Raw genomic sequence first — 13,177 nt, forward strand, 5'->3', positions numbered from 1 at the left:
TCCGTGAGGACTGGATATTGATCTAGCAGAGTTACCAATGAGTCAAACATTTCTTGCATGTAAGTTCGCTTTGGAGTTCTTAATATGAAAGCATAGCAGATGCCGTTCTGGGAAAGCATGGGCATCACTGTCTGCAAAAAGTTTTCTCCATTGTCATCATCCACAGCAACGAGTCCAGGTCCATGCAAAATGCTTAAGTAAGCGGGCAATCCCTCTGTACTGGTAGGCTTCATTTGGGACCATCTGGTTCAAGAAAGGGAATAGTGTTTTGTCACCTTGGACCGGAGAAAATGATCCATAAGTTAGCTGAAAGAAATAGGTTAGAATCTTTCAGTTGCGTTCCAAGAACATGTTTCCTTATTCGTTTTCAATCATCTATGCTCTGCTCTGCTACATAAAAGATAAAAACTGGCTTCTTTTTTAAAATGAAGGCTTGTTTATTTAAAGTACTTTCAGGGAAAAGCCCTCCCAACACATTTTATAAAAGATAAAACTGCAAAAATCCAGTTTGTATCAGGAGCAAACCAGCCGTAAATCACATGAAAGAAGTGAACTCTTTATTATGAGAAAAAACAGGATCTGCACAGCAGTGTCAGGCCTCATGAGCACAGCTACACTTCTTGGGTAGGTCTTGCCCCTGTGAGACCTTCAGTCATGGAGAATGAAGGTCCCCGCCTTCCCAACACAGCTGCCTTTGCTTTTTATGTGTCAGGTCAGAATCTACAACTACAGATTGATAATTTTCTACTCCTTGAAGATCAACCTTGCATTTTGAGGGTTACATTCCCTTTAACCACCAGCTAGGACCTCTGCTTTGGGAAGCCATTCCAGAGCTTTGATGCCATAAGAGAAAAGGAGCTTTGCCTCAGGTCCATCTGCCGCTCATCCTGCAATGATGAGGCCTGAAACAGAGTCTCCAGTGTTGAATGCATTGTTCAAACAGGTCCATGGAAGAAGGTGGTCCTTAAGGCTTCATGTAAATTTGTAAAATCCCGGGAGACAAAACTGATCCTTGTAACACCCATAGGTCCATGGCCACAGGGTGGAAGAGTGGTTTCCCAGCACCACCTTCTGTGACTGCTGCACCAGAAAAAAACTGAGAGATCCAGGAGATCAGATAAGGTCTCATCCCCCTCTGTCATAATTCTGGTGTAGATCATCTACCAGAGTGACCAGGGTCATTTCAGTCACAATTCCAGGGAAATGAATAAACACCTTAATAATTAATTTTATCATTGGATGACTGGATTATGTGCCACAGATGAGAAATATCCATACCCTTTGCATATGGCCTACCTGTGGAGTCTTATAGGTGGTATAGATGGTGGCCATATTGGCAGTGGTTTCAGAAACAAGCCCTCCAATGGCAGCAATTAAATGGCTCTGCGTATCACACTTGAAGTTGGGAACAAACCTATGTGGTGTGGAAAGCAGGCTGAGGGTGGCTTTAAAAGTTGTCTTTGCGACGTAGTAGCTGTTGAGGACATGGAAGCCCAAAGTGACATTTGGTAGGAGGCTGGGATTCTCATTGATCTCTTTTATGGCAAATGCCAAGGCCAAGATGTGCTGGTATTTCTTTGGCACTGAACTGCAATGAGAATTACTAGCAGTTTAGCCAAACAATGTTTAAAAATGTACTTGAAGGCTTTTGCAGAACAGTAGAGTTGCAAACTTTTGATGTGCCTGCTTTAACTGTGCTTTTAATAGCTTTTTTGTCCTGTGGCAGCTGGCAGCTAACAATGCCATGGAAATAGTTACTTACTGTTTTCTATCTGTTTGAGGGCACTAAACTTACTACAATAGCATGCTACACACCCACACACCCACACCCACCACGTAATTTCACAACTCCTTTTCTAATGTTCTGAAATTAATGAATAAATGGAGGAGACAGAGTTAGACGAAGGAGTTGAGAGACCCTGCAAATAATTTAACTCAGCCTACTGCCCACTGCACATAAGATATTTGATTACAGTATCAGACAGCCTTTATCGTTAGGAGGTTTCGACTAGTATTCAGCCAAAAGTTTACTTCTCTACAAATTTGAGCCTGCCCTTTGAGCTACAGGGAATGAAAGCCTTTCAGATACTTGAAGTCAGCTGTCATGCTTCCATATAATCTTCTCTTCTTCTGGCCAGAGGTGCCAACTTCAATAAGATATGAGCGGGGTGGGGTGGGGAGACAGGTAATTGATCACATGATACAGTGCATGCAAACCATTTGAATTTTTTCAATTATTTTTTTCAGTTATTTTTGTGTTTGTTCCTATGCTTCAGGCTAAAAATACCCAGCTCTTTTGAGTGTTCCCAGCAAAACAGATGCTGGTTAGGAAAGGTCAGGGAGCCCTGTGTGGCTCAGAGTGGAGAGGAGGTGACGCAAGAGAGAGGGGTCCATGGGGGGGGGCAGTGTTCCAGGGAATGTGTGGAGAGGCAGGTCTCTAGTGGTGCAGTCTATGCAATAACCTCTCACCATCCTGTTTGCCCTCCTCCGGACACACTCCATTTCGTCAATGTTCTTAAAGTGCAAGAATGGTGCATCAAAGAGTAATTCAAGACAGGCTTTTCTGCATCAGCCCCTTAAAAATGCACAGGGTCTGTAAGAGAAATTCTTCACAAAATGTGCCAGATGGTACAGGAAAAAAGCAGGACAAATAAAATAAAATGACAGAACAAACTAAATGTCCCCTGGAACACTACTTTTCACCCTGAAGGCTAGATCAAGTGTTTCTCAAGTACCATAGTGCTTAAATGATTTTCTGCTCTCAGATATCAAGAGTGGAACATTTTTACAGAAGGAAAACGAAGGGAGAAAGTATTTCCTTACACCAGTTTGTCAATCATAGTCTGTCTTGGCTGTTCCTTGAAAGAGGGAGTCTCATAAAAGAAGAAGATGTGAGCAGCAATGTCACCGATTACAAGGTCTCCTGAGTGATAAAATTCATGAGGAATAGGGATTGGGTCGGTGTATATGCTGCAATTAATAGAATGTGCATTGTATATACTATGGCACAGCAGAAAAAGCAGCAACATGAGTGGCAATGCCCTCTGGAAGGCAAAACATCCCTTCCTTATGTGAAGCCCCATGTTTCCATCTATGAAATATTATCTGTCCTGCATCAGTTTTGTCAGGTTATAGAAGGAAAGACTGGCCGGTTAAGAGTCTCTTCTGCCTGCTGTAGTGCCTTTGTTTCCATTTTGTTACCTCTTGTCAGTCAATGCCTCAACACAGCAAATTCTCTTCACCTTTTCACATTTTCCACTCAAGATGACGGGGGTATCAACTTGAAAAAACCAAGCCTAAAATATAAAGGGGAAAGGACCACACAAAATGCTGTCTACCCCTGGATTTGGTTCTAAACAACAGGCTTTTTTTTAAATAGCATCCTTCAGGTGTGGATAATGTTGGCCTTGCGAATAATTTACTGACATCAGGTGGTCAACACGAGAACAGTAATTTTGACAATGATAGGGTACCTAATCAAATCTCCAGAGTTCTGGCCTCTGCAGTAGGATTCCTTCTCCACCTTCTGAAATTTTCTTCATTCATATAGCATTTGGCTTGTCAGGTACAGGCTGCCACTGGTCAATTCAAGGGACAATATTGAGCAGAGGAAAACTGTACCTGACAGGCCAAATGCTATTTGGGCAGCCCAGGTTGACTGGGGGTGATGGGAATTGTATCCTCCTACCTGGAGGGCCACAGGTAGGAGAGCCAACTTGGGCCCCAGGTTATGGGTGGCCAGTGGGTGTGACATCACATTACGACATGACGTCATGACGTCACGCCTGCCCCCTGGCCTTGGAACCTGACTTCTGGTGCCACTGGAAGTCGGGTTCTGAGACCTTGCAAGACCTTGGAAGTTGTGTGTGTGGGGGGGGGCCCTGCAGTGTGGGTGCTGAGCATCCACAACAAAAATATTGTGGGTGAAGCCCCTATAATTGGCGCTCCTGGCCACAGGCTCCCTCACCTCTGCTTTAGAGCAACACTGGGAAATATAAAATTGTCAATAGACACAAACAACTTGGTGCTCCTTAGAACATTGCTGCCTGGGCTGAGGGAAAATGACTAAAGCATCCCAAAGCAGTGGCAAGGTAAGGTGGTGGAAGAATGAGTGGGAAAGGTGGAGTCAGTGTCATTCCCCTTCCTTAGGTGCCCCCTTTGATAGATGTCCTCCATCCCCTGTTATACTCAAATGGGCCAGCAATTCTTTAATAAACAAGTGCATGCAGGCCCAGCTCCCTGGCACTGACACTTATTCCGGTATCTGAGTTTGCAAGCCACCATTTCAATGTCACACAATGTTCCTGACACAGTGTCACTGCAGGTATTTGTGAACACTTGGCTGACGGTCCCCTCAAAGCTGGAACTGGCCTTGTATGCACATCTTGTTTGATCCCCTCCATTTTCTCCACATCATTCAGCTCTGCCCTGATTGTTTCTATGGCTGCCATCTGTTAGCAGCTGTGATGCTTGCCAGTGGATGTTATTAAACAAAAGTGTGTGAGAGGCAGCAGTTGTGCCCAAGGAACCAAAGAGTTGCTGGACTACCACTCTCTTCATTCCCGGACATGTTGGCTGGGGCTAATGCAAGTCATAGTCCAGCAACATCTGGTCAGCCACAGTTTAGCTACTTCCACTGTAAGTTTCTAGGGGGGAAATTTAGATCTCTACCTTGCCCTCCAATCCCCCCCCCCGGATAGAAATCAACAAAGGAAACAGAAGGAGGAGGAACGGGTAAGCATAATGGCTTAAGTGATAGTGGCAATCTGTCCATCTCAGTGACCGTTTTAAAATCACTACCCTCCATGCACCCCATAAGATGATGCGCTGATATGTTAACAGATTTGGAGGTGTTACCGGAGGCATGAGTGTGTTTTTGTGTGTGTGTGTGTGTGTGTGTGTGTGAGAGAGAGAGAGAGCGCATTCAATACATGCAAACATAGCAATCCTGTGTTGTGTTGTGTGATAAGGTAGACCCCGGAAAATCAGTGTTAAAATCGCCACTCAAGAGAAATAACAAAGTCATGGACCAATAAATGACAAGAATAAATTTGTGATAAGGTACATGTAAAATGGAGGACTTAATATAAGGCAGGCAACCCCAACCTTTGGCCCTCCAGATGTTTTGGACTACAATTCCCATCATCCCTGACCACTGGTCCTGTTAGCTAGGGATCATGGGAGTTGTAGGCCGAAACATCTGGAGGGCCGCAGGTTGGGGATGCCTGATCTAATGCAATACAACTATATATGCCAACCAATGCATGATTTGTTTGTTTTTAAAAGTTCACTGACTGAGAAAGAAAACATGCAGGCAATATTCTACATCAAAGTGTGACACAGCCTAAGGTGTTTAACTTGACCCGGTGGAGATATGATTAAGAATTACAAGTGTCAGAAATATATCCCATGAGCATGCACAGAGTGCACCTGCCTCCCCTATGTTTGTATTTAACAAGGTGATTCCACAACAGTAACTTCCGCCTGAAATGTAAACTTTTTATCGCCACTGAACCACATGATACGTGGAAACACTGCAATTCTTATACCAAAATGCAAAGGGAGAAAACCTTTTAATTACTATTAAGGATACCACATTGCGTTCCCTTCGCTTCTACAAAAAATGGGGTACTTAGTGTGTCTGCAGTGCACCTAGATTGTGGCAGTCTTTGCCTATTAATGTTAAGCAGGCACCATCAGTAGTTTGTTTCAAAAGCCTATTTAAGACAATTCTGTTTATATAGCTCAACCACCAGTTATTGTGTATCAGTTTCAAGACGTTTACTAAGCATTCTGATGGCTGTGATTCTTACCACCGAGATACTTTGTTTATTGTGCAGTGTATAAGCCTATATAAATAAATAAATCAGCAGATTTTTGAATATTCCATTTCCAAATTGATTGTGCCCCAATAAGGTGGGAGTTCATGAGTTTATACACTACGTTTTATTCCAATGTGACATGTGATATAACTTTCCCTCTTCTGACTAGTTTGCCAGGGTGTCTGGATGAAAGACTGACAATGTATTGTTTATCAGGTCCAACAGATCACCAAACAGGTGACTTAACCTTTCCTAACTGGCATGCCCATATGAAGCTGACTATCTTAGTTAAATTGGAGAAATTGCATATTTTGTATACAGCTATTTGCTTTATGTATTTTGACCTGAATTTTGACCTGTTATGGTCTTATGACCATAATAAAGGTATTGATTGATGGACTGGCTAATTGAAAGAAATGATTCGCTGCCTCACTACTATTTTGCTTGCATTAACTTGGAGTAGGCCTCAGCCATGATGGTGCAAAGGAGCCATTTTAGGGGGTAGCATCAAGTACTTCTGAAAAAACGGACAAGCACATGGTCAGAGACCACTGAGATAATATACAATGTCCCCATGTCATGAGGAAGTGGCTTTATCAGCACACATGCTCTACCTATCTTGTAATCTTCCTAACGGCTTTAACTTGTGTCATATGAGCTGTACTGTGGCTTTATAGCACCATGAAGCTACATTTGGAAGGCAAAGAGGAAAGATCCTCATTTGTCACAATACTGTCTCTTCAGTTTGGGGCAAGATTTCCAGATAGGTGAAAGCCTCAAAGATATCCACTGCTCCAGTCAACTTACATTATCTGACACAGTTCTTGTACAACTGTGGACATACTGTGGAGCATCAGGATGGAGAACCCACAGCATGTTACATTTCTGCTAGTTGCTTTCATTATGTCATCTGCTCAAGGGACTACCAAGGTAAGTCCTATGTCCTTCCCTGCTTTGTGTGGCTATTGATGAACAAAGAATGACTAATTAGAGGAGGTGCAGAGAACCTTTGGCCCCTCATATGTTGCTGAACTACAACTCCCATCATTCCTGGCTACAGGCCATATTTGCTTGGAGTGATGGGAGTTGTAGTTCAGCAGCATCTGGAGGGCCAAAGATCCCCGACTCCTGAATTAGAGAAAGCTAGGCTTTCTCTAACCCAAGGGTTGCCCCAAGTTTGGAAGGAATCTACTGTGGTAAATCTTGGCAGTGCTAAGGAGATGGCTATGGGCACTTAGGCCTTGCGAGAAGGTCCATGGGTTCAGCAAAAGTTCCCTATATCTTGCCATTGGATTAATATGTGATCAAATGATTGCTCTTCCAGAGTCTTATTCTGTTTTACTCACAACTGATTCTTAAAGATGGTGAAATTGAGAGACAAACAGAATTTAGAAAGAGAATGGAGTATGCAGTTGTGAGCTGTCTCCGGTTATATGTCCCACGCCTCTTTCTTTCTTTTTTGCATTATATGACTACTGACCAAACTAAGACAATAGCCTTTGTTTTGTTTTTTTGAAGCTGTCTGGGTGGTGTTGTTAGGAATGAGCAGGCTGTCTAACGGGACTTTTTTCCAATCAAATACTCACCACCTATGCTGCTGTCATGCCCCCACTTTTCTCAGAGAAGGGAGATATAGGAGTTGATAGTGGAGGGTGGATGAGAAGTCTAACCTCAGCTGTACCTGGTGTGTCACACATCATTTTCTAATGGAATACACATCACAGTGCTGGATTACAAGCCCCTGATTCTTGCCAGGAAATTACATGCAGGGCACATAATTTGGAAAAACAGAGCAGCAGCAAGGTATCTCCTTGACTGCACATTATTTATTTGTTTAAAGCATTTGTATTGCTCCTTTAATCTGAAGATCTCCGGATGAAGTACACAACTTCAGTAAATTAATCAAATCACATCTATAAAACCCATAAAAATATATGGCCAAAGTATATCACAGGTGAACCTCAACAGCAATCACAAAAAACCATGCTCCAAGCTGGTGTTTAACGGAAGACAATGTAGACATCAGCTGGATTTCAAGGGGCAGGGAGTTCCAAAGCTGAGGCAACACCACAGAGACCCGTCAATGTGTCTCCAAATATAATCTACAGTTCCTAAACATGATATGCATGCAAGACCTCTCCTTGGCTGTGTGTGATGTGTGATGTGCATTATTACCTTCCAGGGATCATGGGGCTTTGAATAATGCTGCATCCCATTAAGTAATGATATACAGAGCATGTAAATTACAAACAAGGAGAGGCTCAGGCTCCTGCTCTCCTCTGCATATTACCCTTTCCAAAGCCCATTTTGGGTTGGACCAGTCTCCTGCTCCTGATTCAAATGAGGCCAGCCTGTTTGAACATTTTAAGCTCATCCATTCTCTGCTTGGGGTGAGGCCATGTGGTGGAGGTGATTCACCAGTCAGCCAACAATGCATAGGATGCAGCCTCTTGTCTGCATAATGGATTGGGAGCCTAGTGTTGTGAACAGCAAACTGTCATACATGTTTTCTGAGAGGTCATATGACTCACATGATGCAATTATCAATTTGCTCCAGGCTGGCTCCAGTGAAATGTCAACAAATAGATCCCAACCGATATTGAACATGGCACATTACTCTCTCGATGACAAGTATGAAGGCTGCCTGGAGAGCATGCAGAGCATCCTGAAGTCTCTCATTCTAAGTGAGCTGAATATGTCTAAGATCTATGAGGAAGCATGGGAGGAAGGACTGTTTAATTGGCAGGAGAACCAGTCCAAGTTATACCCCAAGAATATGGAAGAGCTCTCTGAAGTGGCTATCTGGGCATACACTGGAGCATACCCTTCACTCTACAGGGAGTTCAATGCTGCCACCCGCACAGCAGGAAAAGGGCCTGAGGAATATGAGGCCTACCCTTTCAAGTCCCTGCATTTCCTCTTAACCCAGGCAACCCTGTCATTCAAACGAAAGGACCACAAATGTGTTAAGGTCTACAGGGGCACTGGTGTGAAGTTTTCCATCAATGATCTCTTCAGGTTTGGGCAGTTCACTTCCACATCAGAGAACTCGACTGTGGCCGAAGTGTTTCAGACTGTAACCTTTTTCAAATTGTTCACCTGCGAGGGGATTGATATAAGTGAGATGTCACTTTTTAAAGAAGAGGAGGTGTTGGTCCCTCCCTATGAGATTTTCAAGGTCACGTCAGTTGAAGACACCCCAGATGGCCAGACCGTAGATGCCAAGTCAGTGGGGACTTGCAGCTACCACAACTGTGCTTTTGAGGGGAAAGGTAACCAAATGGAAGTTACTGGGCTTTTCATTTTGTGGGGCACCAGTTCTAATTCCCCATCCCTCCCTGTCTGGGTTGGGTTTGGCGTAGTTGGGTGGGTGGGCAGAAGTAAATTTCATGAAGAAATTGGATGTGTGAATTTTTTCTTAATCCAATACCATCCTAAATGGATGAGGGAAAAACATGTTTTCTTTTCTGTATAGGGTGTAAAATCAGTTCTAAAATCCTCCTCCCACTATGAACTAGACCAGAGGTTCCCACTTTTTTGGCCTACTACCCACTTTTCAGAAATTGTTTTACTAGTGGCCTCTGGAAATCTACCTTCTTTAAGCATTTAAAAGCCCATGGGGTGGCGCTGGTGTCACAGACCACCTGCCATTGGCCCACTAGGCAGGCAAGCCATGATCTACATCCTGGGCCTGGATAAGGCCAAAAAGGGTTCACCCAAACCTCACCTCCAGCATGACCACCAGATTCAGGGGAGGTGTTGACCTGGTTGTTGGCATCAGGTAGGCAACAGATGAAACATGTATGAACAGTTTTTCAAAATTTTCTTATCTTCTTTCTTTATCCTTCCACAGCTCCCTTATTTTTATTCACCAACCTGAGGCTACTACCACCCCCACCGGATTGTTCTAGCACCCCTCAAGGGGCGGTATCACCCACTTTAGGAAACACTAAACTAGACAAATTGGAGAGACAGATATACAGAATCTTGCCCCTTCTAAGGTTCTCAGACTATAAGATGGGAATTGGGAGAATGGTTGTTTAAAGAGGGGAAAATACTTCTCTCTCTCTATTCTATAGGTTGGGATAACAACCAAGCCTGTCCTGGACATCAAGGTATGTGACAGCCTGAGATGGAATTAAAACTTGGTGTTGGTGGTGGAGGTGGAGGGGATGACTAAAATGGATCTATATGGAGTGGTTTTTGGAATCCCTAGATTCCTTAGCACAGGAAAGGTTAGCCTGCAAAAGAAGATAGTTAAAGGTGGGGGCCTTGGGGCCACATTCCTCCTGGGAAACCTTCTAGAGGCTGCATGCCAGTGATGGGAGGGTTCAAGAACGTAAGTGGGCCGTGCTGCAATGGATGAGACTCTTACTTTTGTTCCCTTGGCTCCATTCCAACCATGCAAAAAACCTGAGGTTTCTACACCCATAACCACACTTCTCGATCCTCCATCAGGCAAGCAAGAGGTACCAGCAGTACAGTTCAAGTACACATTCCAGGAAGGCAAAAGCACTCATGAGCAGGGCTGGTGAGGAATGTGGCCCAGGGATGACTGGATAAAGAGATCCACAGAGTCACATTTGGCACGAGGGTCTCAGCTACAGTTCCTAGCATTCCCTGGGAAGAGAGATTAAACCTCTCTGGGAATTGTAGCTCTGGGCAGGGGATGGAAGTGTCCTGACAACTATCAGCACCCCTAACAAACTACGCTTCACAAATTCCTTGGGGGAAGCCACAACTGTTCAAAATGGTATCACAGTGCTTAAGAATGTATGGTGTGAATGTGGCTTGTATCTCAACCCATGTTGTTCTTTTGTTAGAGGGATATGTCACGTTTCTCAAGAGCAGATTGCATTCTTCTTGTGTACTTGTGGAAATGCATCTCCACACTTTGCAATTCTAGAATCACAGAATTGTAGAGTTGGCTCCAAGGGTCATCTAGTCCAACTCCCTGCAATGCAGGAATCTCAACTAAAGCATCCATGGCAGATGACCATGCAACCTCTGCTTAGAAACCTCCAAGGAAGGAGGGCCTGCAAACTCCCAGCTTTTACTGTTTGACTCCTCTGAATCTTATGTTTATGACAAACACCACATTTCACAGTAGCTAGTTTTTTATTTGTTTTTCAAGGAAGGGTAAAGAATAACAGCAATAGTCTCCATTATCAAACTCACCATAAAAAACTCATGAAGCCATTGTTTCAGGCAGCAGTCTCCAATGTTCCTTCTCCCTGCAGACTCTCTGCCATCAGATAGAGCGGGAGGAGGAGAGAAATAGTTTACAATAGTCCACACTTCATTGCTGAAGTCACTTACAGGCAGGTTAACAGCATATTCCTGTACATTTTGCCCATTGTTTCCCTCAGGGCATTCCTCCATCATCAGGTTTTCTAATGTTCAATAAGTGCACCTTTATTTTCCACATTTGTTGCACACAATTCCCCCCTTTCTAAACATGTAGAATAGCTCTTGTCATGGAGCAAGAGCTACATTATTTTAGTTTGTAGGTGGACTAGCCACATTCTCTGCTAACCCTAAAGCTTTGCAATGTGAGGCTGAAACCACATCAGGGTGTGCCCTACTAACTTCTGAATGCACTTTCTGTCTTTTCCTCCACAGTGCTGTATTTGTGAGACCTCACCATCCCAGTGATGTCAGGTTGTGGCCTGCCAAGAATTACGCTTTGCAAGAATCTCTGTGGTTTTTCCACATTGTCTATGTCTATATTTGTAGATGCAGGGTCAAGAATCTGAAGGAATGCTGGCCCCAAATGTTCCACAGCAATTTTATTTTCCCTTTTACAGGTAGCAAAATGGAGGGGCGGGGGGAAAGAGATATTTCATCACTATTTGAGAACTGCAAAAAGAAGGGCAAAGGGAGTGGGGGATGTAGGCCTTATTTGTGTCAAGTGCTTTGTTTTTCTAGAAAAATAGGTGCCAGTACTCATCATGAAGTTGTTGCAGTAAGTGTTACACTTTTAAACAAAAACAAAAAAAGAGAGGTGGCGGTACTGCGTACACTAGAGTACCCCCTGAAAAATGCACTGCTTGTTGCAATGCCCCTCTGTATGGCTGGCAGCCATAATTTTTCCCTCTGCTCCCCCAACATTCTCTGGGAATGAAAATACATGACAATGACTTATGTTTTCCCCTTGGGCCATGTGGCAAGTGGTGGAAATGTTCTCTCTCCCTGACCCCAGTTTCAACCCAGATAATTTTTGGCTGAGCCTTAATCTAAAGACATGTGCATAAATATTGAAGACCACCTAAAGCAGATTAACAGCACAATCCTATATATACACATCCTCTCTATATATAGTATATCTGTTCCCATTGAGTTAAATGGGGCTAAGCGGGTATAGAATTGTACACTGATTTTCTTCTTCTTTTCTTTTGCTTTGCATAATAATCTCCTGCACAGCTTGACTTTGGGGCTTCGATTTGTAAAACCACTTAATCTGACGTGTATGAAATAATTTTCTGAATTATCTGTCAGGGTTTTGATATAACCACATAATAAAAAGCACTTTTAAAGACAACTTAAACTGGTGTGATTTTTGGTCTCTGCAGTTTGAAAATGCCTGTTGCTGCTATGCCTCTTAAAGGAGTAAAAAGTGTGAGGAGGGTTTTCCTTTGGAGGGTTTGGGGGGCATAATTCATAATCCCTACTGTTATCTCACTGGGATTTTCAGGAGGTAGATGTTTGCCTATGTTATGATTGTGAAAAAAAATACCCGGGCAACAAATAAAATAGAGCATTCGAAACCCTACAGTCAGAGGTATTTAACTCCATTTGGTGGTGGAGTAGAAAACAAGCCTTTTGCCAGTACTGAGGGAACAGACAGGTATACAGGGTAGGAAGGGAGAATTTTCCTCAATGAGATGTAGTAACTTGAGCTATCTCTCTGTTTGGAATTTTGCTTACTAACAAGACCTACCTGGGTATACATAACCTGTGCCCTCTGCTTTTTGGAGTTTTTGTTTTTTTTAACCACAAACAGTATCGAGAGGCTTCAGAAGAAAGAATATTAGATTGCATGTGGGTGAAACAGGGCTTCTTTTGGAATTGTCCCGAGGTTATAGTTGGCCTTTCCAGGGGAAATGCAATGTAAGACCTTTATTTTTTTAAAAGTGTATTGTTACACTCAGTGCTATTTTCTGAGTGTTGAGAAATTCCAGGGGCATGATGCTTACATTTGGTTCCTTTAGCAAAGGAGTCATTGGAGGCTTATTTGCATTTTGTAATTCTTATGTTAATTTACAAATATAACAGCTGAGCAACTCCAACAGCCAAATTCTAATACTACCTCCCACATCAGACAGCCTCCCAAATTTTGTTAGCTTAAAGGTAAA

General features: G+C 43.2%; 1 protein-coding gene across 1 annotated transcript; it reads left to right on the plus strand.

Moving 5' to 3' along the window:
• The first annotated feature begins 6,527 nt into the window (after positions 1-6,527).
• LOC308461300 (erythroblast NAD(P)(+)--arginine ADP-ribosyltransferase-like) lies at positions 6,528-12,363 on the plus strand. The gene is made up of 4 exons (XM_080978093.1): positions 6,528-6,752; positions 8,380-9,094; positions 9,902-9,937; positions 11,445-12,363. Exons 1-4 carry the CDS (start codon positions 6,681-6,683, stop codon positions 11,456-11,458), a joined length of 837 nt encoding a protein of 278 aa, XP_080834219.1. The 5' UTR covers positions 6,528-6,680; the 3' UTR covers positions 11,459-12,363.
• Positions 12,364-13,177: the final 814 nt, after the last annotated feature.

Source organism: Podarcis pityusensis, assembly GCF_964106645.2.
Source record: "Podarcis pityusensis genome assembly, chromosome: 13".
Taxonomy (NCBI): Eukaryota; Metazoa; Chordata; class Lepidosauria; order Squamata; family Lacertidae; genus Podarcis; species Podarcis pityusensis.